General features: G+C 30.2%; 1 protein-coding gene across 2 annotated transcripts in view; it reads right to left on the minus strand.

The window, feature by feature from the left end:
- LOC145277788 (unconventional myosin-XIX-like) overlaps window positions 1–26668 on the minus strand; it is a 176825-nt gene that overhangs the window by 107470 nt on the left and 42687 nt on the right. For both annotated transcript variants that reach the window (XM_080129594.1, XM_080129583.1), the window contains exons 13-18: window positions 26434–26518; window positions 22105–22291; window positions 20664–20731; window positions 18633–18754; window positions 12303–12413; window positions 3737–4036 (exon numbers count right to left, since the gene is read on the minus strand). In XM_080129594.1, the coding sequence (XP_079985720.1) occupies window positions 3737–4036; window positions 12303–12413; window positions 18633–18754; window positions 20664–20731; window positions 22105–22291; window positions 26434–26518 (873 nt within the window). The remainder of the gene's footprint in view (window positions 1–3736; window positions 4037–12302; window positions 12414–18632; window positions 18755–20663; window positions 20732–22104; window positions 22292–26433; window positions 26519–26668) is intronic.

Consider the following 26668-nt stretch of genomic DNA (forward strand, 5'->3'; position numbering starts at 1 on the left):
AAAAAATGGTTAACTACCCTAAAACGCTAGAATGACCTGTAATGGGGAATTATTTTACATTAAATTCTAAAATGATTTGTTTATCTTTCATTAAAGTTTTTCATGGCATTTCATACATAATTGCCTAAAAGGTAGAATCCCATTTTGGAGGGGGGTGGTCAGAAGGGGTTGGGTGGAGTTAAACAGAAGGTGTTAATCTACAATAATACCAAAGAAATATTGCAATATATTCATTTTTAAATGGTCTTGTGTTTAGATTTAAGTTTTTTGTACATAAAGCACATTACAATTCAACTTTGAGTTCTCCAACTTCTTTTCTGTTTATGGATACATGGCATTTTTAAGGAATTGCAGCATATTTATGCACATTTACTGCAGATTATTTGGAAACCATGAACTTTTGGATATTTTCAGTTGCATATTCTGATTCCTAGCACAAAAATACATCTATATGGCAAATTTCATTGCTTAATCTTGTGTTTTAACAAAGATATGACATCTTTACTGAAAAAGTAGTGTAAAAAATGTGACTTAAAGAGGGAAAAATATCCAAACGTGTGAGGCAAAAAAAATAGTCATAACTTCCTTAATTTTTAATCCGATTTTAAAAATTTAAAAAGATTCTTTCTTAGCTCATCAAGCTCTTTCTATGTATACCAATATTGAAATATTTTAAGCTATTTCAATTTTTTCATGTGTATTGCCAATTATAGCTGATGGCACTCATGTCATCTACTTTTTTATAAATAATTTTATCAAGAATTCTTCATAAGTTTTGGTTTCGATTATGGCTGAAGGAACTCAAGTTATATAGATATATATTTTTTTTTCTATAAGTTTTGGTTTCGATTTCGATTCAAGCTAATGCACCCAAGTTATATGGATTACAACTTTATAATATATAAGAATCGATAGAAAATTGACTCAATAATAATATATATGAAATCTGCATAAATTAAAATATATTTAAGCATATTTTACGACCGGGCTATGCCGGGCGTCCCTGCTAGCTTTGATATATAGATTTGCAGTTTTAACAAAAGAGCTACAATAATATCAGGGCATCTCCATTTATGCTGAATAACCACAGAATGTCAACATCAATATATTACATGTGAAAGAGTCTGCTATAGAATTTCCACAGGTGGCGCTAGTGGATAATTAATATATTATATAGTCAAGTTGTCGACAAGTAAAAACATCTTCACATAGTTTTATCTCATACCTAAAATAAAATCAGTCTTTTTATCATTATGAACTGTCTTCCTACTTTGTTGGGATTAAAATTATTTTCAAATAGCTATCACCTTAATAAAAAGGGGGCTTAACTCCGTATTTGTCTATACAGATTTACTTCTCTTTAATTAGAACAAAAATATTTTTGAAAAAAAAAAAAAAAGAAAAAAAAAAAAAAGGGGAATTAAATTCCAGCCGAGTTTTAAAAAGAAAAGCAAAAATAATTGCAAGTAAATACAATATTGAGTAACGCCAGGTATATACAATTAGTAAAAGATATGATTTCTTTATAAGTTGTGAGAAAAGTCCCCAAAACAAAAAGTTGTCTTTCTCAAAGTTAAAAATCCGCTGTTAAAAGCTCGATATATAGAGTATAGAAAGCATAGTTGAATAGCAGAATCACAGGTTGAATTAGATTTAGGAACACCCATGTCTTGCAAGACACGAGGTAGTCAAAGTATACCGACATTTTCAATCTGAAGCTGAACAGAATCTATCAAATCTCGATTGTCTTCTTCCAGTTTATTTTTGGTTTTCCTCCTTTTATTTTTCAATCAGGTGCCCCATTAGAGAGTGGTTGGCAATTCTCTCTGGGGTCAATCTTAGAGTATGCTGAGCCACCCTAAATATTCTTTGCAGATTATTGGTGATACTATCTGTAGGTTAATACAGTCTCTGATTTCTTCGTTGACAATTCGATTGCTCCATTTGGATAATCTTTTGTAAATACATGCTTGTCATATGCTTTTTTTTTTTTTTACATAGGAGTCACCACTTATCAAAGCCCGGAGGCCACTCAAGGATAAGGGTTAATGGGTATACATTAGTCATTGCGATTATAGTGTAGTAAACATAAGTAGTGGGAATTTTGTACATTGGATTACTTAGGGGGACGGTTCATCAAGAACTTGTTTATGTTGGACTTGAAGACAATCAGATTGTAGTCAGCTGGAAAGCAGGCAAACGGAAAGAATTCCACAGGTGTGCAGTTCTAAGAAAGAAGCTTTATTAATGGAATCTACGTTTAGGTTTTGGCACAGATAAAGAGTGTGGGAAATTATTGATAGTGGTTTTGGCTAGACAAGTGTTTTTCGTGAAAGTCTGGCGAGTGGGGACCATAGATTGAAGTTCAGATGAGCACCTGCCATGAAAATAACGATAAAGCAGAGACCGGCTTGCAACGTCTCTTCTGTGGGAAAGAGATTGCAGGGAAGAGAAAAGGGCATCCCCTAACTAAGCCATGAAGTCTATTTTGAACTCTGTCAAGACAGAATAAGCTGCTTCTAACAGCTCCTGCCCAGATGTGGCAACAGTACTCCATCGTTGGCCATACCTGGCTTTTATACAGGTAGAGAATTGCATCAGGAGTGAGATATCTACTGGAGTGATAGAAGGATCCCACAATTTTCCCAGTGACCTTGGCAATGGATTTGATATACATGTTCCATTTCAGATCGGGAGTAAAGGTGTGTCTACAATGTAAGATTTCCATTCTGGCATATTCATCTGCCTGCTTCTCACTTCAACTGCCCATACAATAGAAGAATTACCGATGTTTCTATATAAGAGAGACCGAGACAGAAAAAGAGAGCCAACAAGTTGCACAAAAAAAATAAAAAATAAAATAATAAAAAAAAAAAATTTCTGGAGAACTCTAGTTTATAAGAATAAAAATGATTAAATGCTTAGCTTGTGCCATGGTCCTTGGCCTTGGTTGAGCCATTTTAAATGATTGAGTTTTGTTAAGAATCACGCGGACATTTAACATAGATTGGGTTTAAAAGGGTATCACCACACTCTTCAGAAAATCCAGATACACTTTAGTGTTGACTTTCAAGCCAACTTCGAAAATGTGAGGTGGCATGATGTGGCCCTCACTTGAAACAACACCAAAGACCATAACCGTGGCTGGGAACTTTGTTGAGCTGTGCCCACAAGCGTTGAACCATCCGGATTTGCATTATGAAAGTGCTGGCAATGATCCTGTGGTCATAACTTGGATCAGTAGAGAGTTGTTCTGTGGCGCATCTCCAATCTTGTTCATTGAACATTGTGTCACTTTCAAACATGATAGAAGGTTCCTATCGCTCTTGATATTTGTACACAACTAGAAAACTAGTAAATGGTCCGCAATAAAAAAAAAAAAAGAAAACCTGTTTTCATCAAATGAAAATGGAATCATGTCATCTTTACACGGATGAAAATTTTATTGTCCCACCCTGTAGTTTTATTTTTATAAAGAAAATCATTTTTAAGCAATTAACAGAAAATTCATATTCATTACAACATAAATCTCGCAAGTTTTGAACTATTGAGTTATCTCCCTTTGTTTTTTGTTTTTTTAAATTGTATTCAAAATAGCAGACACGACAACCACTATTTTGTTACTCATAAAATTTTATTTTTTTTATTTAAAAATAAAACTGTTTGATCAATTTAAATGATTTTTGGAATATGATATCAATGAAAACGGAAACCTCAATAAATAAAACAAACTAACCTTGTTTTTATCAACCAAGGCTGATACTTGATATGTAACGTCACCAGCATAATGGTTCACTATAAATTCCGGTCCAGATTTTTGTCTGCTGTCACGTTTCATCTTAAGTGATGGAAATAACCGCTTTGACTGAAAGCCTTTATTGTTGCTAGGTTTTGGAGAAAGGACTGGTGTTGAAACATTCTTGGTATGAAATGCAAGGATTCCCTTTGGAGCATCACCTTGGCTCATTCCAGGAGTCAATTTGGAAAGACGTTCACCAAGTCCCTTAATGTCTACACACCGGTTTAAGTAAACTTCCTACAAAATGAAAACAAGAATAAAATGGCTGTTGAAAATCATGAAAATGATTGCTGCACAAATGGCTATCAATGAAAACAAAAAAGAAAAAAATACAATCAATTATATAAAGGGCAGTTGTCTGTGTGTAGAAAATTTACAATTATAAGAATCTTGTCGCCAGCATTTATTTTTTTTTATCAATTTGAAAAAGGCAATATTAGTTGAATTGCCTAATAATTATAATTACAAATATTGGTGGTGTTCAATTTTTCAGAGTATGATTAATGCAAAATATTAATTATGTTATAAATTTTGTAGGTGCTTTTACAGAATTGAGACAAGATTTTCTGAAATCGTAAAACTGAATTTCACATGAAAACAATGGAATCTACATATTTTTCATATTTTTAAGATGATTATATCCAAAAATTACGAAAATTGATAAGGTAGAAAATTTTTTGTTAAAAAAAATAAAAAATAGAATTTGATGAAAACGATCGTATAACACTAGAGAGTTCAACAGGAAAGTAATTTTCCATTCGAATTAAACAAAGATGGCGGCAATTTTTCACCTGCTAACATGATTAAATTTGTTTTTTTAATGATTCAGTAATATTCAAGTAATTTCGACTGCATAATTTGGAAGCTACCATTGTAACTTATTGGCATTGACAAAAAAATCCGTTGAAACTATTGTTTTTTATCTGAAAAAAAATTATTGACTACAAAATCTTGCCCCAATAATGTAGAAGCACCATTTTATATTTTACTGTATTATAATATACTAACAGGTTGCCCAGTTGTAACATATGCTTAAGTATGATATTCTAAGTTATGTAGATTTTATATTTATTATCATACAGTCAATATGCCATTGATTATTATGTTGTACCCAATATACAGTAGTGATTTTAAAAATAAAAAACATGACTTCGATGCCATCAGCTAGAATCGAAACTAAAACATTTGGCACTCCAACCTTAGTCATTACCATTTGAGTTAACATTAGACGGATAAGAAAAAGTTAAAAATGAACCGATTTTAACATATAAACGTATATTTGTACATGCGTACAAGACTACATTAAGTCAACTTATGCGTGTCAAGTTCCAATTTCTTTTCAATTTTGACTCCTTAGCAGCAATTTCTACAGTCTAAAGACCAAATTGAATTTATCCCACAGGTTTAAGTTTCAAGTTTGTAGACTAAAAATTGAGAGAGGAGTTTAGTAGACTGTTCCTCATACAGAGAAACAGACAAGGTCACTTTATATATATATAATCTTGGAAGTTTTTAACCTTTAAAACTATACAAAAAAATATATATTTTTTATCATTCGTTAGAAAACCATCTAGTCAGTAAGTCATTTAATCACCTGCAATCACTGCATCAACTCGCTCTCGAATTTACTATAATACCAATAATTTATTTTTCAAGGAATCATCAGTTGTTTACCATGAAACACTGTTTCGGGGATTTACAAACAAAACAGTATATTACATCATGGCTCCCCAGCAGTGTTGATCAAACACCACCACCCTTAATCTTAGGAAGAAGACATGTTTTAAACATTTGATCCAGTTTTCTATTCTTAATTGCAACTACTAACCTTTTCATACTATAAAAATGAATTTCTTACCTGTGCGATTCATCAATTTCCACATTTAAAATGGATACATTTTTAAATTTTTTAATTTATCAGTCTTGTATTTATAAGATTAGGATGAATCCATTTAACTACTTATCACCCCCACTATGATTAGTATTTAGTATATTTACATTCTTATTTAAAATTAGATATATAAAGGTTAAAAATATTTTTACATATATACATTTTTTTTTTTTTTTTTTTTAATAAATTTATTATATGTAATTATAAATACATTTTATACATTGCTAATATAGTTTTGGATTTCCTTTATTAATATAGTCTGGTTTATCTTAAACGATTCAAAAGCATCAGGATAACGAACAAATGCTTTATTTAACTGTTTTAATATTTTATTTTTATCCCCACCTTGTTTTATCATCCTTATTACTAAACTAGAAACTGGTGGTATAAAGTCTGTTAGTTTTAAAGTCACGCGAGCTATTCTCAAAAACTCTGACATAATGGTTCCATAAAACATAAAAACAGGGCAGGTGCTATCTTTATGGGGCATACGTACTATTTTAAAGGGGAAAGCGTTTCTTTTATCAAATATTTTATAAAGAAAAATCCCATCCTCAATTTTTATATCTAAATCCAGAAATGTAGCCTGTTGTCCTCTATGTTCACAATTCAATTTTAATTCGTTTGGATATATAAGATGTCTATTTTTTTCGAATTCATCATTATCGTTTATACATATAAGGTCATCTATAAATCTCCTACATCCATGAAAGTTATATGTTTTAGATATATCTGTTTTTAATAATGATGACATATATATATATACTTGAGTCTATGTAAATACATATATATATATATATATTATATATATATACACTAGCGGGCCGGGGGGGGGGGGCTTAGCCCGATCGTAAAATATGCTTAAATATGATATTTTAATTTGTCCAGATTTTGTATATATTATTATAGAGTCAATAGTAAAAAAAAGTATTTGGGTGCCATCAGCTCGAATTGAAACCAAAAGCAAAACTGTAGCATTCAAAACTGTAGCAATGTGACACGCATATGAACTGATTAAAAAATAAATTAAGATGAATGTACAAAATGTTTAATGGTTTTTTCAATTTTGATACTTTTCTGACCCCTTAAAAACTATAAAAGAATGGTCCATAAAAATCCAATCATTTGAGGTCCCTCATGCCCCTCTGTGACTTTTACTTCTGGAAGAGATAGAGTTTGAAAATATGGAGGCAAACAGACAGACATATAGACTTTTATATATAAGATATATATGATGAGAATAATGAAAATCCGACAAGACAGAGATAAAAAAAAAAAAAAAAAAGGAACAAACCAAGTTATGTGTTCATCAACGTTTTGTCTTTATTGTAAGACTTCTTCTGGATAAATGAAATTAAGAAAATAAAATACCAGTAAAATATTTGAAAATATATTTTTATTGTAATGAAATATATGGCTTTGTTCTATTTCAGAATGAAAAAATGTCTTCATTAAAAAATGTCTTCATTAAAAAATGTTTAAATTTACTCCATACAATACTTAAAAAAATCAAACATTAACTTTCTATTTCCTCCCAACACATTTATAAAAATTATTAAACTCATAACTGACATGAATTATTTTCAATTTAATAATTTCTACAAGCAAAAATTCGGTTTTCCTATGGGTAATCCTCTTAGTGGATTATTAGCCTGCCTTTTCTTAGAATTCCTAGAATCTGGTCCTTTCAAATTTAGATTTCCTCCAAACACAGAATATTTTAGATACATTGATGACATTTTAATTTTTATTCCTGAAAACACGCACATAGATAATATTAAAAAAAAAAAATTTAGACACAGTCAAACACGCCATAAAGTGCACCTATGAAACAGAAAACAATATCATTACCTTTTCTAAACATACTTATGATAAAATCTAATAATAAGGTTATCCTTCAAAGTTCACCGCAAAACTACACACAAAAATGATTACATACATTTCTACTCACACCATAAAAACAAAATAAAAACAGGTATGATGATAATTGGTTTCTTCCTACATGCATTCAGAATTTGCAGTCCAGAATATCTGGACGAAGAATTCAAATACCTCACAAATACTTTGAAAACTTTTCAATATCCTACATATTTTATATTAAATGCAAAGAAAAAGGCCACACAAATATTTTCCAGGATAAATCAGCAAAAATCATATGCATCAGACTCTTCTTTCATAAACAGACATCTTTTACCTACACACACTAATAATACAATAATTCACATCTTTTACAATAATTCACATCTTTTACCTACACTACAATAATACGATAATTCACATCTTTTACCTACACACACTAATAATACAATAATTTGTAACACACTAAACAAACTAGGAATTCCAATCATACAAACCACATCACAAAATATAAAAACAACAAAACATCTCCAAAACAAACCAATTTCCAATGCAGGCATATACACTGTTCCTTGCCAAAATTGCCATCATATATACGTTGGTTTCACCAACGCAGATTAGAGAAAAGGCTCAATGAACATAAAACAGATATAAGAAATAGCAATTTTCTGAATTATTCTCTCATTCATTGCACAGCATAATCATACTTTTCACTTCAAACAAACAAAAATAGTTAAATTTATTTAAAATAAACCGCGATGGAAACTTCTTGAATCAGTGCTTATCGCAAATTCAAGCACAATTAAACAAAGTGGAGGTTTCTATAATTTATTTTCATTAATAAATTAACTCCTATTAAAAGAACATAATTTAATTTTAGACACACGTTAACTCCCCACCATAGAAAACACCACCTATAATAATTAATACATATAATCAGTCAATAAATTACATGACAAAAATACTCTCATTTAATTTTAGTTACACATTCATATTTGAATTATAATGAACATATTTATTTCAAAAGGAATATAAATTACATCAGATCTTTTTAAATATATTAACGGCTACATGACGTTAAAAAACAAAATTACTCTCTTATAGTAAGTAATCTTTGCTTCAGCCTTACAATATAAGAAAAAAAATATCGTAAAACATGAATTTAACCTGAAAAAACTATTTAAAAATTGCGCGGTACCAAAAAATTCATAAGCACCAAATTATGGTCGCATATGGTATCGTGCTCACCTTAAAATTTGGTGCTTATGCATTTTTAGTACCGCGCTATTTGTAATTAGTGTTTTCAGGTTAAATTCAACTTTCACGCTATTTTTTTTTATTCAATCGTAAAGTGGAAGAATATTTACAAAAGACCCTCCCCTCCCCAATGTAAAAATAATTACCCAAAATTGTACTTTGTATTGTTCAACGCTTAAAAAAAATTTTTTTTTCTTTTTTTTTTTTTTTTTACTTAGTCTGACTGCTAATTAAGTATCCCTGAAACAGAGAAGAGTTGAGAAAGAGAAAGAGTTTGCTTGTGAGAACTGACTAAGTTTTTAGTTTTCAAAGGAAACCTCAAATATTAAATATGGTAACTTTGGTCAGAGAAAACTTCACAAAGTACCAACACTTTGGTATCAAGAGGTTCTTTTGTATGATCTTGTTTAGATTTTTATAGATTTTTGTTTGGTTAATACACCTTTTTTGACTGGGTTATTTATAATCGGCAAATTATGCCTGCGTTATCATTAAACTCATCTGCAAGGCAAGTGCCTAGCTAGTGTGAAAACTCTTGTTATAGATAGCACCAACCAGTAATAGAACATTCTAACACTTTCTAAAACTTTCGAGAAATATGGAGAAGGTGCTAGAATGTTCTGTTACTGGTTGGTGCTATCTATAACAAGAGGTTTTCGCACTAGCTGGGCAAGTTGTCTTAAAAATCCATAGAAACAAGAAAACAACATTACAGATTGATTTTAAAACTTTCGAAAAAATCAATTCAGGTAACTTGATTATGTAGTAGAGCTGACATCTATTCAATGTAGCCATCTTCAGCCTCAATCACCACCTCAATACAAGTCCAGAAGTGGGAGCATGTCTTTTCCACAAGCGCTGACAGGAGCTTGGCGAATACTAGGTAGATGGCGGCAATCAGGCTGGCTTTGGTGTTGTGGGAGGACATGTTGGTGATGTTCTCGATTTATGACCAAACGAAGTAGTCCAGTGGGTTCAAGTCTGGATATGAGGGGGTCCAGTGAGAGAAGAGTACAAAATCGTACCACTCCTTCTGAAGCCAAGCCTGGGTCTCTTTGGACTTGTGGGTCTGTGCCGAGTCCTGCTGCCACACCCAGTATCTGCCAGCGGCCTCCTGATTGCACTAGGGCATCACCACACTCTTCAGCACATCCAGATACACTTTGGTGTTGACTTTCAAGCCAACTTCAAAGATGTGAGGTGGCATGATGTGGCTCTCACTTGAAACCACACCAAAGATCATAACTGTGGATGGAAACTTCATTGAGCTGTGCCCCAAGTGTAGACCGAGTTATACAGCAGTGCATCTCCAATCTTGCTCATTAAACATTGCGTCACTTTCAGACATGATAGAAGGCTCCTATCGCTCTTGGGATTTGTACACAACGGGCTGCAACAAAAAAAGGAAACCAGTTTTCATCAAACAAATGGAATTTAGTCGTCTTTTCTATGGCAACAATTTTATCATTTCACCTCGTATATGGTAGCTTCCTTGACAGACTATGGATGCCCAGTATAAGGGTGCCTGTACGTGAAATTTTTGTGGCAACGGTTGCATAATCTCTGACCATGCTTGTCTTGAGTTGGCATTGTTAAATAATCAATAAAGGTTGAATCTGCATCGTTTATTCCACCATTATATCTTAATTTGCTTCAGTTTGTGTCTATCATTTTTGCATTGTATTGCATTTATATACTTAAATTTCTTTTATATACACACTCAGCAATGCTTGAAGCAAACTACATCAACCTCTTAAACCATATCAGTTCTTTGAAAAATTGTCAGGTCAAAATAATTAAGGAATAATAAAAAAGAAAATAGTTTATTTTAACATAAAAAGAACATACAAAACAATGTCCTAAGAAATGTCTACACTATTATTATTGACTTAACTCGAAATATCCATGCCACAAGGTAAAACTGGATTTTTTTTTACACAAGGAAGTCCACTTAAACATTGGACAATGAAAAAGAAAAAGACAAAACATCTTATCTTGTAAAAGAAAATTTTAAATTTCGAAAATTCAAATTACAATAAATTTTATTTATTTTAACAAATACATTGTTATGATTTTCGATACAATAGTCTATAAAACATAATTTAAAAAAAAAATTATTATAAAATAAAAATTAAAAAAAAAATTATTATAAAATAAAAATTAAAAAAAAAATTATTATAAAATAAAAATTAAAAAAAAAATTATTATAAAATAAAAATTAAAAAAAAAATTATTATAAAATAAAAATTAAAAAAAAAATTATTATAAAATAAAAATTAAAAAAAAAGTTATTGTAAAATAAAAATTAAAAAAAAGTTATTGTAAAATAAAAATTTAAAAAAAAGTTATTGTAAAATAAAAATTAAAAAAAAGTTATTGTAAAATAAAAATTAAAAAAAAAAGTTATTGTAAAATAAAAATTTAAAAAAAAAGTTATTGTAAAATAAAAATTAAAAAAAAGTTATTGTAAAATAAAAATTAAAAAAAAGTTATTGTAAAATAAAAATTTAAAAAAGATTATTGTAAAATAAAAATTAAAAAAAAAGTTATTGTAAAATAAAAATTAAAAAAAAAGTTATTGTAAAATAAAAATTAAAAAAAAAGTTATTGTAAAATAAAAATTAAAAAAAAATTATTGTAAAATAAAAATTAAAAAAAAATTATTGTAAAATAAAAATTTAAAAAAGATTATTGTAAAATAAAAATTAAAAAAAAAGTTATTGTAAAATAAAAATTAAAAAAAAAAATTATTGTAAAATAAAAATTAAAAAAAAAAATTATTGTAAAATAAAAATTAAAAAAAAAGATTATTATAAAATAAAAATTTAAAAAAAAAAATTATTGTAAAATAAAAATTAAAAAAAAAGTTATTGTAAAATAAAAATTAAAAAAAAAGTTATTGTAAAATAAAAATTAAAAAAAAAGTTATTGTAAAATAAAAATTTTAAAAAAATTATTGTAAAATAAAAATTTAAAAAAGATTATTGTAAAATAAAAATTAAAAAAAAAGTTATTGTAAAATAAAAATTAAAAAAAAAGTTATTGTAAAATAAAAATTAAAAAAAAGTTATTGTAAAATAAAAATTAAAAAAAAAGTTATTGTAAAATAAAAATTAAAAAAAAAGTTATTGTAAAATAAAAATTTAAAAAAAATTATTGTAAAATAAAAATCAAAAAAAAATTATTGTAAAATAAAAATTTAAAAAAGATTATTGTAAAATAAAAATTAAAAAAAAGTTATTGTAAAATAAAAATTAAAAAAAAAAATTATTGTAAAATAAAAATTAAAAAAAAAAATTATTGTAAAATAAAAATTAAAAAAAAAAGATTATTATAAAATAAAAATTAAAAAAAAAAAATTATTGTAAAATAAAAATTAAAAAAAAAGATTATTATAAAATAAAAATTAAAAAAAAAAAATTATTGTAAAATAAAAATTAAAAAAAAAGTTATTGTAAAATAAAAATTAAAAAATACTACTTAACTAGTTTGACTCACCTCATTCAATAGGCTGAATATTCCAGGGATCCCATCTAATATATCAATGCAGGATTGGTTATCGGAATAATCAGTATATGTCCATCCAATATTCTCCTTAAGGTATTCTTCCTGAAGAAATACATGAATGCAAAACAGAGAAAAGTTCAATGAACCAATAAAAGAAGGCAAATAAAATCAACCTTCTATATATATATATAAAGTAATAGCGTTCGTGTGTGTGTACAACTCCTTATGATCAAAGAAATATGTACATCTCTCTTGGTCCAGAAATATTAATGCCCATTGTAGGATATTTCTGTCAAAGGAGACATTTATTTTTTTGCATAACTTCTACATATAGCATTCTTCACATCACATATACATTGACCAAGTTATCACATTAAATTAAATCATTTTAAATAATTAGCTCGATTATATTACTTATTCGACATAATAGCCTCGTAAATACAGTACTATTTAAAAATATGATTTAAAATGTAATTATTTAGTTCATTTTCATTTCAATTTATATTTTATTTAACTTAAATTTACTTATTATTATCGTAAATCTGAAACCTTTTAATTTTCAAACCAGGAAACCAAGGGGAATAACTGTGATAGTTTAATTCTTTGAGTACGATATTAAATATTTTCTTTAATAGATTTGTTTTCATTTCGAAATATTCTTCTAAGCTGAATTATTATTTTTATTTTTAATTCGGAGGTAATTTTTTTTTTCGCTTATTCTTAATTTTTAAGTAACCTTTTCGTACTCATGCAGAGAGTGATCCAGACATAACTCAGAGTCCACCCGACTTTCTCCGCAACATGACGCCAACAGCCGGAGTAAATTGAGCTTCGCTGAGGAAATTAAGTCGAGCGTCGCTGATGAAAGTATAACAAGAAAAGAAAACCTACCTTAAATTTTATTAACTGTAAAGAAAAATTTTATAATATTTTTTTTGTTTTGTTTTGTTTTTGCTATATATATATATATATATATATATATATATATATATATTTTAAATAAATAATGTTAAAGATTTTTTTGGTTAATGTCAAGTTTCTTTTCAACTCCTCAAAAAACTTTAAAATCACGACTTTTAGGTTTTCGGTGGTGCTGAAAACGAATATCACATTTAAATTTGGGGCATGATATGAAGAAATTACTATAGAACTTGTATAGAACTGTAGTTTAATTAACCATTTTTCCGTAAGTAACGTGGCGACATTAACCATTAAAGCAGAATCGTTTAATATTTCACAAAAATTGTTTACATTAGGTGGCTTCACAGCCTCCTAACGTAAACAGAATTTTTGTGAAATATTTAACTGCTGAAGCACCTGTTAACAACTATACAAGTTGTATAGTAATAGTAATTATAATGAAAAAAAAAAAAAGTATGTTTTTGTAAACTTACAGCATAATTAGGGTCCTAAATTATGAGATGAAAAAAAATGAACGAATCTTTGTAAAAAAAAAACAAAAAAAAAAAAAACAAAAAAAAACAGCGCCGGTTTTCGGAGATGCTGAAAACGAATATCAGTTAAATTTGTTTTGATATGAAGAAATTACTAGGTGAAGTGGGTGCTCATTTTACGCTAAATTGACATTGAAAAAAATTTCTTCATATCATGAAAACTACTTATCTGTCCAAAAATTTAAATGTGATATTCGTTTTCAGCACCACCAAAAATCTATAAAAATGTTTTTTGAGGAGTTGGAAAGAAACTTGACATTGACCGATTTTTTTGTTCTGACAAAAGGTTCAAAGGTAAGTCAAATAAACACTTTTTTGTAATGTTTTTTTTTTTTCAAGAAAAAATGAAAACAAAATTATCTTTATTTTTTGGGGTGTTATTTTTATTTGTTTTTTTTTCTTTCTTTTCTTTTTTCTCAAGGAAAAACCTGAAAACTAGAAAAATTGAAACAAAACTAGGTAGAATAGATTTTTTTTTTCTTTTTTTTTCCCATATTAAACAGATATTGTTGTTGTTTCCTCAGACCATTGTTTTATTAATGGTGTGTGTGCATAAATCGTATTCCGCATTCGCGCTGGAGGTCTTTCTGTGTTGCTCACTCAAATGCCCACAATGGCAATTGTAGGCCTAGACTTGGCAAAAAAAAAAAAAAAAAAGGTACCAGTCCGGATGGTGTAAAGGTTCGGCATGTGGAAGCCTGACACCTCCAGGCATAGCCATCGCTTACCTTTCTTTGTCCACATGATGCACAAGTTTTTGTCCGTGCCAGCAAATTTTTTTCTTGACAAAAGTCGAGGACTCCAGTTGGTGTTTCCAGCTGCTCACTTAAGGCTGTAAAATTCATATTTTTTTTTGTTTTTTTTTCTGACGTTAAAGTACGAAATGGTGTGTTTTGTTTTTTTTTTTACTAATTTTTCTTTTCTTCCTCTTCCAAATTGTCGTCTGCTGCGTTGAATTTTCGACTCGCGTGAACGCGCGTCGCGTTAAAAACCATCGCGCTATATTGTTCAGCTTTATGTTTTGTCAGACGCCTTAATTTTCTCAGCGACACTGAGTTACATCTGGATCACTTTTTTATTTGTTATTATTGAGTTATCTGGGTTTTTTTTCACTGTATTTAGTAGTTTTATGCCGATATAATTCATCGTTCTGTTTATAATTGTTTATTTTTGATAAAAAAAAAATTACAGCCATTGAACTATAAGTGGTTTGTTTGCCATACTTATAGGTAAATGAGCACTGAACAGATAGCATAATACTTAAAGTTAAATTCAAATTTTGATATATCTTTTAATTTAAATGCAAAAGAAAATAAACAATTGCGATGCAGAAAACGTACACAGTAAAACAATATGCTGGGGAGGATGTTGGGGCGTTGTTGTAATTGTACTATTTAGAAATGTTTCCTGTGAAGGTGTGTTTTGCAATGAGCATAAATAAAAGTTAAGGTCAGACGTTTAAAACTATTGGCGTAGACCTGACATCAGACTGCTTCAGTCACGGTATGTTCTATGTCTCCATCAGGACAGGAAGTTCAGAAAAACAATGTGTTAGATAAGATTTAATCATCGAGTTGAAATTTACTTCCCTCTTACAACATCCACTTACTGGAAAGGTGCCCATAAATCGCGTACCTAAGTGTGCAGAAAAGTCCCGTGTGATGCGTGGGTATCTTTGCAAGTAAGCAAATAAAAAGAGATAAAATGCTATCACAGCTTTTATTAACAAGCTGGTACTGGTACAGCTTTTGAACCAGACAAAAATGCCTCTTGCTAATACAGAATTACATAAACAATGGAATAAGAAAGAAAGAGAAAAAGAAAAAGAAAAGAAAAAAGAGAAAAAAAGAAAAGAAAAAAAGAAAAGAAAAAGAGAAAAAAAAAATGACAACAAATTGGCCTCAAAATTAAAGCAAACCGGCGTTCCACCAGAAAAAAAATTAATAAAACGACATTTAAAGCAAGAAAAACACTGACTGCATGTTTATTTTCATCAAATAATTAATAAAACAATTTTTATAATTCTTTTACAAGGGAAAGTAAAAAAAAAAAATTGTTGTTTTCAGTATTGATTCAACTTTTGAACCAGTCAAAAACCAAACTATATTTTTTTTTATCCAACCTACTTTTTTGTTGACTATTTTTTTCACCTCTGTTTGAAAATCTTTAACAATTGTGAATTTGCAACTTAGTCAATTTACAATTCAACCTGTCTCCCCTAATTGGATTAGTGCTTTGTCATCTTCCGATTACGATTGTTTATGGAAAAGCAAAAAAAAAAAAAAAAAAAAAAGAGTAGGGTTTTGTCTGGTTCAGTGGCTAAAAGAGTTAATGAGATGATTGTCAGTTGAAGGATGAAAAATATTATGGGAGTAATAACAATGATGAATCAAATTAAGTGAATTTGAAAAATATTATCCTTGCTATGAAAAAGCCCATTGGGTGCTGAGACCCCAATTTGGGAGTTCTGAGTGAAAGGAGACATACCATAGTTACCATTACTCCCAGGTTCACATTGACCTTAATGGTAATACCTGCCAGTTATTAAGGGATTAAATTGAATCTGTTTTGGGTTATCCAATATCCATTTCAAAATCTATCTTTCCCAGCTCTTTCTAAATGATAAAATCCCAATTTACTTGCTTCCTCACAACGGCAAAATTAGACATAATATCGGTTTTTAATGTGAGGAAAATCTAGCTCCCTCAAAAAAGGGCATTTATGATTGTGACAAAAATTAAAATTTCCTTAGTTTAGAAGTCTGTCTCCTTCATTGATCTAGTACAGAGCAGATAATACACTTTGAGTCATTTATTTGCAAAAAATATAAAAATTACAGTTCAAAATTTTTAACAAATTAGGAAAAAAGCCATCAAAAGTATGAGTACCAATGAGGGTCATTGGTTATCCTTTGTCTATTCTATTTGTCTGTCCTACTATTAGCTACAATCATTGCAATCACCACAATACCACATTTACTATAGGGGCAATCTCACAGAAAATATCCTTTCTGATGAAATTAGCGGATTGTTGATACAATTCGGTAATCAAAACGTGTAACTAAGCAGATAAAACAGTAATAAAATATATATATATATATATATATTTTTTTTTTAATTCAATTTTCACCCCAAACAAGGCACAGTGCCACTTTGAAGCAGGGGGCTACTATCAGGGACTTAATTAGCGGGGTCATTATGAAGGGAGATGAGTAGAAAGATGTTTGTTGACATTACACTTGAACTTCTGCATATCGTTGCAGTTGGGAAAGCAGAATCCCGGAAGGGAGTTCCAAAGACCCGCAGTTCTGGGGAAGAAACTATTGGAGTAAAAGGCTTTCTTGCATCTAGGGATCTCTACTGTAAAGGGATGAGACTTAGTAGCTTGTCGGGTTTGTCGGGGGTAGTTACGTCGGGGAGGTACAAGTGTTTGCAGTTCGTCAGAGCATTCACCATTGAAGTATTTGTAGAACAGGCAGAGGGATGCAACATCTCGTCGATGGGACAGAGGCTGAAGCCTAGATGACAGTTCAGGACCTATCAGGTTGGCGACTCTCCTTTGAACCCTGTCCAGGAGCGAGAGACAAGAAGCAGATGCACCAGCCCAGATGTGACAACAGTACTCCATACATGGGCGAATGGTTGCCTTATATGAGCAAACAGTTAATAAAATATGTTAAAAATATATGAGCAAACAGTTAATAAAATATGTTAAAAACACTTTGAAATGAGTTAAAAACATATTTAATCTGAAAAGGAAACACTAGATAAATGGATAGTCCTTAATCCGCGGAGTTTCGAAGAAATACTTTCCTTCTCATCAGAGGGTAGGAATTAGCAAAATACGGGATCGAATTTTGCATGCAGAAGTATTTGATGAAACAACAAGTAAGTCAAAGATCTTACTTGAAAACAAAAAAAGTGAAGCAGAGGGAATATGGTGAAGAAAAAGGTGATTACACATGAATGGATAGTCTGGTGGAAGATAAAAAATCCAGTGATGGTAAAATCCAAATGTAAAACTTCAAGAAAGTTAAAAGAATTTCCATTTGTACAAGTAAAATCCAAGGAAATCCCGTAATTGGAAGAAGATGGTCCATAATAATCCAAAGGCAGAAATCCAAGGAATAATTCACAAAAATGTGTACAAGGAAAAAAGAAAAGATTCCAATAATATTAATAAAAGAAAAATAAGATATGCTTTTCACTCTACTTCCGAGACATAAAAATAAATAAGAAAGATCAAGGAAGAAAAAGAGGAGAGAGAAAATTTTATATATATATATATATATATATATATATATATATATATATTGTTTTTAAAATATAATTTTAAAACAATATATATGCCGCTCCCCATTTAGGGGTACCAAATTGGTAAAAGGAAAAATTATTCCCAACTTGCATTTAGGTAAAAATGCACTTTCGTATAAATAATTGAATTCATTCAAACACGTATTGCAAAAACAAAAACAAAAGGGTAATTAGTAAAAACCTGAAGGAAGTGCAAAGCAAATATATATATTTTTATCTTATTACCATTTTATCTGCTTAGTTACACATGTTTCGGTTACCGAATCGTATCAATAACAAAGTAACTTCATCAGACTTTAACAAAAAATCGTTAAAGTCTGATGAAGTTACTGGATCGTTGATATGATTCGGTAACCGAAACATGTGTAACTAAGCAGATAAAATGGTAATAAAAACACACACACAAATAAAACTGCAAAAAAGTGTTGATTCTAGTTGGAAGGCAAAGTGATAAAATCACCTGATCTGTAATTTTTTAAATCAATTCTTGGACAAAGTAATCTATCCAGCAGATCAAGTGATATCAATTAAATAAAACTATGAAGTTAACTCACCTGCAAATTTTGTAGGAATTGTTTAACAAAATGTTGCTGTAATCGTTCATTTGCATAATTAATGCACAACTGTTCCAAACTGTTTTGCTGGAAGCATTCAAATCCATAAATATCCAAGAGACCTAAAAAGAAGAGAAAAGAGAAAAACAACAAATAAAGAATTTAAATTAAAGTGAAAATCAAATCAAAATTTCAATTTAAGAAATAAATCCAAATAATTGGTTGGTTGTTTTTGCTTTACAGCATATCAACCCTTTTCAGGTTATTTAATGCCGAATCCAATGATTTTGAAGAAAAAATTTTCTAATTAATCCATAGTTGGGACCCTAACAGGTACTACCACTCCAGGTCAAAGTGTACCTGGGAGCAATGGCAATTAAAGGGTGGCTCCACACTCCCCAAAGCCCACAAACTGGGGCTTCGGATATAGTTTAAGGTCATATCCAGGGCCACCAAATAATTGGATTCGATCATTTACGGAGACAATATGATTTGACAGAATACGTGAAATTATAACACAAAACGTTTTTTATCTTGCATCATAGGAAGTTAGGCTGATTATATAGGTTTTGAATGTTTGACCATGGTAAATTGTGTACCGATGTGAATTGACAACCTGTGTGTGCTGAGTTTGAATCCAATTAATTCCATAGCACCACTTTCATCATGAATGTTGACAACCTTCTCATGGTTTATCCTGTAAGTAGTTGATTAAAAAAAAAAAATAAGGGAAACCAATTTTAACAGAATTGATCTGTTTAGAAAGTTGAACCATGTCGAGTAGTACAAATTTAAATCATTACATCACTTCTAACATCAGCAAGTATTTTTATAGTTAAAGTTTTGAACCATAACTTTTTCATTCTCATGATAATCCTGAAGAGTCATCTATAGACAGGTGAAATGAATTATTTCACAGATTCGCTGTATATGTTCAAAGGGAAATAACTCAATTGAAATTATTTTAAGTTTTAAAATAGACACTAGATCAAAAGAGCGCTGGTTCATTCACGCAAACAGATGGTGGAGTGTTCATTGTGTGCTTCGTCCCAAAAGTTATGCAAATTCTATGGGAACTATTTTTTTTTCTTTTCACGCATGGGTACAGTAAACAGGCTGGAGCATTGTAATTTTGATTATAACTACAGCACGCAGGAAAAATCAAATCAGCTTTAGTGAGAAACCAGTCCTAACTCCATCGCGAAATGTAAAAATTATGTACCAGGAAATATGCATGCTCAAGTGACTCCCACCAATGGATGGATACCTTACCAAGGGAGTAGCGATGAATGACTTTTCTTTAAATCTTTCTCTTTTATTATTAGAGTAAAGTGGTGAGTTTACACTCAAAGATTAAGTGGATTCATTTTCATTTTGAGAAATGTACATTTATTTTCCATATAAAAAAAAGAAAAATTAACATTTGGCTTAATCGAGCATTAGAAAAGTTAAGGTAGAACCAGCTCCTCTCGTAGAATACACAGCATCCTAGATGAATGCTGACTATACACAATGGTTCTCAGTAGCCAAAATAGTGATGGGCAGCCAGTTCCAGGACCAGCAGCGACCACTATCAAGCTGTGGCTGGATGTAGGTTTAACGTCAGGTTTGATAGTGTGTAACATCTTTAGCTGGCCTCCCGGGCATCTCCGTCGGCTTTGGAGCTATTGCTTGGTGGATGAACTCTCCTGTACTGCATGGCTGAACCAGTTAAGTCACTTCTTTAAAAGAGATTAGTCAAGAGGGATGATCTGGCATCATGTACCAATTTGGGTATTGGAGATAAAATGTGGTCAACAGACTCACAGAATTTTGCAAAGGCAGTATAAATTGAACATTTTTAGCATTTTGAGATCAATAGTTTGCATCAGCCAGGTTTCACAGGTTTAGCCATAGAAAAGGATCGAAGTTAGAAAACAAAATGCAATGAGTTTTAATTTGTAAAGTTATTGTTAAAACTGTCTCACTACTAGCAAACCTTATTATTTTAAGAAAATTAATAGATATTTTTATTAATAAAATGTAACATACCAATCATTTCTTGGCAAGATTCTGTTTTGAATTGACTATTGATGAATTTTACCAGCCAATCAAATAATCTGAAAATAAAGTTAAACAAACAAAAACAATTTAAGTGAATTTTCTTTGCTTTTCAAAAACATGTAAATGTTAAACAAAAAATAACCCAGACATTTTATTTATGATAACCTAAATTAAGCAAAAAAAAAAAATCGACAAAAATTGAAAAAAGAAAGACATTGAAAAGAAAATTGTAAAAAAAAAAAAAAAGAAATTGAAAAAAAAAAAAATTGAAACAAAATTGAAGAAAAAGTAAATTAAATAAAAAAAAAAGAAATTGGAAAACAAAGAAATTAAATTTTTTTTAAAAATTGAAACAAATTGAAGAAAAAGTAAAAAGAAAAAAATAGAAAAAAAAAAAGAAATTGAAAAAAAAAACTTTAAATTGAAAAAGTAAATTTAAAAAAAAATTGAAAAAAAAAAAAAAAAAAAGAAATTAATTTTTTTTTTAAATTGAAAAAAATTGAAGAAAAAGTAAAAAGAAAAAATTGAAGAAAAAGTAAATTGAAAAAAAAAAAAAAAAGAAATTAAACTATGACAAACTGAGAAAGTGATATATCTATCTTTGATTCTTTTACCAAGTATCATAAAGATCAGTAAAAATGCTAATATGCCATAAAAGTGTTGGCAAAACCAGGCATATCCATCAGATTTGAACTATTGCAATCTAATTTTTAAAACTCACTATGTCTGTATGTGTGTCTCTTCATTTTTTCAAAGTGTATCTTCTCTGAGATGCAAAGCTGCGGAGCAGGGTGAGGCAGGTCAAATGATTGTACTTTCTGTAGATTGTTTTTTTCTAGGTTTTTATGTCGGTTAAAGATGGATCCTAAGAGGTCAAAATTGTAAGTTGACTTAAAGTGCTCTTGTATACATATGCATTTATATATTGGTTCATTTTGAATTATTATTTCTTTTTTTTATCTATCTGATGATAGTTCAAACATAATGACTAAAGTTAGAGTGTTATATGCTTTGGTTTTGATTCTAACTGATGGAACCCAAGTCATATTTTTACTTTTGAAATCACTACAATATATTGCATACAAGATAATATATAATAATCAGAGAATTGTCTCTATAATAATAAATTCAAAATCTGGAAAAATTAAAATATCATATTAAGTGTATTTTATGACCAGGCAAGATCAGGTGCCCAGGTGTCATAGATAACATTAACTATTTCAAAATCTCCATTTCCTAACTTAACGCATGGCCATGTTTGGCCAATCACAGCTTTGAATCTTTTACCCCTCCCTCCCTCCTTCCCTCCCTCCATAACTTAACAGATTTAGAGTAAAGATAGTTTATATATTATACCATATATCATATATTATACTATTAAGAGCAGTATATGATTTTAAGGTGGATATTTTGGGGATTTTCTACTTACTTTGAATAAAGCATCATGGCTAAACAATCCCGTCGACTGTTAGCTTCTTCCATACGGACAGGTTTTTCAAAGATACTCCGATGGGTTTTACGTCCTGAATGGATGCAACGATGCAAAAGAACTTGTTGGAGCCTTTTACTGTCAATACCAAATTGTTTGGACGCCATATTCATACCAGTTATACTTTCTGAAAAAAAAAAAACGGGAACAACAATTAGTCGTTTTATTTGTTCACCTTTTTTAACGGTCATCAAGAAACATTTGCGACAGTTAAGCAAATGGATAATTCTTTTTAACATTTAGGATGTAGAAATGTTCAACTCCTCTTATTTAGTAGTATACATGTGAATGTTTGTATTTCATAATATATTAGTTCTTGTCCAGAATTCTCCCTATATTAAAAAACAAAAATAAAGAAAAATCTATGATTTTTGTACCTGTGATGAAACGGAAATATCACATTTCAAAAATCATATGAATTGATCAAATAGTTTTATTTTTAAAAAGAAAATCATTTTTAAGTGATTAATGGGAATTCGTAAGTATTACAACATAAAACTCACAAATTTGAGTTATTTACTTATCACTCTTTGTTTTTATTTAAATTGTTTTCAAAATGCCAGACAAGGCAGCTGCTATTCTGTTACTTATAAAATTTTATTTTCTTATTTAAAACTAATTCATCAATTTGCATGATTTTTGGAATATGATATTTTCATTTTATCAGGTGCGTACATCATACAGATTTTTCTTTATTTTTGTTTTTTTTAATATAGAGGGAATTCTGGATAAGAACTTATTAGTTTTCTTGTATTTATCTAGTGATACTATTAACTAAACATTTTATAACTATTGTTAATTATTGAATCTTGCTTAACTACTATAGCAGATGTGATGATCTTGAACTTGGATTGACCAATGGAAATGACTCCAACATACCTCATCCCCATCATAAAAAGGATTCATCTCCCCTGTCGTGTAGTTTGAAAATTAAAGAAATCTTAAAATCACAGGTTACTAATGAGGATCAAACTCACAACCTATGAGAAACAGAACAACTGATTATTGCACAGCAATAACATCAATATATATTTTAAAACGGATTGATTAGAAGAACGCACTGGCTCTTTCAGCGGAAAAAAATGGAAATTACAAAGATGGAAGAATGGAGAAAATATGATCGGACATTTATTTCTGGTTTGAGTCTTAACGGCTTCTTACTAACTTGACCCCATGTTATAATTTAAGAAGAATAGAAAGTGGGTCTTGGGTCTATTTTCGGCAGCCGTGTAACTCTCGCTTCCCTTATTTTGTCCTTTAGTCCTCACATTCCATGAGCGATGTTTCTGACAAAGCGGGAAGAATTGCTATTTTCTGGATCAGAATCTATTTCATCTAACACTTATCATTGACAAGTTTTTGATCTTGAAGTAGCATTTTTTTTTAGTTTCTTACATCAAGTGGTTTCACATCTTTTCTGAGGTGGTTTCCATAAAAATAAAATAAGTAAGAATATTTAATGTTCGAAATTGCTGATTTAATGAGTTGAAGAAAGGAGAGAAAATATCCAGTGATTTGTGACCCGTATTATTTTTGACTGAGGCAACAAATCGATTATTATTTTCATACTAGCAGGAAGACATGACGTTGCCCAGGAATTAATTAAAAGACTGGCCTTGAGTAAGAAGAAAGGTCTGTCACCTGATGAAATCTTTTTAGATTAAAACAGTAAATTTATTGTAGTGACAAATGGTAATTTTGTTTATGCATCCATGTGCCTGTTTTACAAGTATTTGAATGGAATGTGCTCTGATAAAGTCATTGCACTTGTACCTCCTCGAAGTACAAACCTGTATAGCAACAAAATCCCACTCCTTTACTGTTATTGTCCGTAGATGCCAGAAAGCCTTCTACTCTTAATAGCTTATTCCCTCAGACTGCTAGTCTTTGGAATTCCCTCCATGTTACCTGCTTCCCTGAATGTACTAATATGCCAAAGGTTAGATGTAATGTAAACCAGCATCTTGCTCATCTCCCCTAAACACTAAACATGGTCCAAATAGTAGCCTTTTATGCCCAAGTGGCAATATGCCTTGTTGAACTAAAAATGTGTGTGTGTGTATGTGTATATATATATATATATATATATATATATATATATATATATATATATACACACACACACACATAATAGTATGTGTATATATACACATATTAGATACTTTGTCTGCTCATTATCATTTTACAAAGTTTTTTTCTTAAATCACTTGAAACAAAGCTTTAAATAATAAGCATTTCATTGTTGTAAGCATGAAACAAACACTTTCACATTTAGTCATACAGATAAACATTAATATCGTTAGTAACTTTGCTAAAAATTTATCTTTTAAACATGACCATAAAAAAAAGAAAAAAATCAATTTGCCTGCCCAACGACAAGCGTAGAAATGGATCGCAACGTTTTGAAAATCATATCAGTTTTTTGAAAATCATATTAGTTCCTCCCCCAAAAAATAAGCCGAAGGCAATACAATCCTTCACCTTCACCATAGCGTTGGGCGTTACAGATGACCTATCAATCAGTCCTCTCTATCCTTCCCTATCCTTTGTACATTTGACAGCCTTGCTCAGTTCCAATCCTGTCCATTCTGTTATGTTGCCATCCCATCTCTTCTACTTTCCTTTTTTTTTCCTCCTCTGACTGTTCCCTGGAGCACTGTCTTGGTAAGCCTCTCTCCTCTTGTTACATGGCCGAACAATTTTAGTTTGTGCCTCCTGATTGTGGTGAGAAGATCTTCATAAGGACCAATGGTTTGCCTTATTCTGTTTTTGACTTCCTCGTTGGTTATGTGGTCTTTGTAAGAGATGCCAAGCAGTCTTCTGAAGCATCTCATTTCTGAGCCCAGAATCCTCTTCTCTAATTTTGCTGTAAGGATTCATGTTTCGCAATACAATAATGGTGCATAAACAAGTGTCCTGCTATCATAACTAAAAAAGGCAGACTGCTCATTATCGGCATTGCTAGACAATATTGACTTTATTCCTAAACAAAACTATTTGTTACGTTAAAATCCAAGCAATTTTTTTAATTAAAAAAAAAAAAAAAAAAAAAAAAAAAAAGAAGAATAGTTAATAGTGATGAGACGATTCCAATATTTTTACCGATTCCGTACTAAATTACTGATTCTGATTCTTTATAACTATCTAAATATTTAACTGTAGAGTTGTTATTTTTTTTCCTGGTTACCGATAAAAACATATGTACATATGCGCAGATATTTTCTCAAACGTAAAAATACATTTGTGGGTGATGATGTATAGATTTTAGTTTTACTGGTAGTTTAAAATAAATATTTATTTTTGTATTATCAAAAAGAAGTGGAAGATTTTGTTTTAAACAAAATCAAATGGAAAAAGATAATTAAAGGAATTGTTTTTGGCATTGGAAAATAGGCACAAATTTTTCCGATTCTGATACCCCCCCCCCACCCAAATTCTGATTTTTCTGATCCTGATTAATTTTTCCAACACTAATAGTTAATTAATGGACTATCCTTTTACACACCAATATTCAAATTAGTTAACTTTACTAGCGAGTTAACGTATACATATCAAATACAGAGCTTCTATTGTGTAAACTTGAATTAACTGTTTGATTTAGTTTGAGAAATGAGCCCAACTTTTGTATTTATTCATTTAGATAATAAATGATGATAAACTATACTTAGATTTAATATTTTACTATAGTTTCTACAGATCATCAAAAATGACTTAATTGATCTCTCATATTTGTTATTGATTGACAAGAAAATCTAACGAATTAACAGTATATACAGGGTGTCCACAAAGTCTGGCTGCATAATCTTCATGGTGCCCAAAGTCTGGCTACATAATCTACACGGTGCCCACAAAGTCTGGCTGCATAATCTACACAGTGCCCACAAAGTCTGGCTGCATAATCTACACGGTGCCCACCCACAAAGTCTGGCTGCATAATCTACACGGTGCCCACCCACAAAGTCTGGCTGCATAATCTACACAGTGCCCACAAAGTCTGGCTGCATAATCTACATGGTGCCCACAAAGTCTGGCTGCATAATCTACACGTGCCCACCCACAAAGTCTGGCTGCATAATGTAGCCAGACTTTGTGGACACCTTGTATATATGACGTTGCATTTCATATTTTTTTTATCCATAATGTTTTTTTTCAGAAACTAAACAATTATTTAGATTGAGCACATAAATCTAATCAAAGCTTAATTATTTAAGCTTTGATTAAATAAAAAGATTTACATCTCTGCATTTTGAGAAAGAGAAAATTTCATACCTGTACTGTTTTTAATGGCTGCAGATTCCTCATCAAAACCTTTTGTAAATTCAACATTGCATAAATACAAAATACCAAGCAGGATCTACAAGAAGAGGAAATTAGTTGGTGGGTTGTATATCATCTTGTATATTTATAAATATTTGAGAGAGAGAGAGAGAGAGAGAGAGAGAGAGAGAGAGAGAGAATTATTTCAGCTATGGACGAAAACCTTTAGAAAAATTATTTCATCCCA

Source organism: Euprymna scolopes, chromosome 1, assembly GCF_053919585.1.
Source record: "Euprymna scolopes isolate OS-2025 chromosome 1, ASM5391958v1, whole genome shotgun sequence".
Taxonomy (NCBI): domain Eukaryota; kingdom Metazoa; phylum Mollusca; class Cephalopoda; order Sepiida; family Sepiolidae; genus Euprymna; species Euprymna scolopes.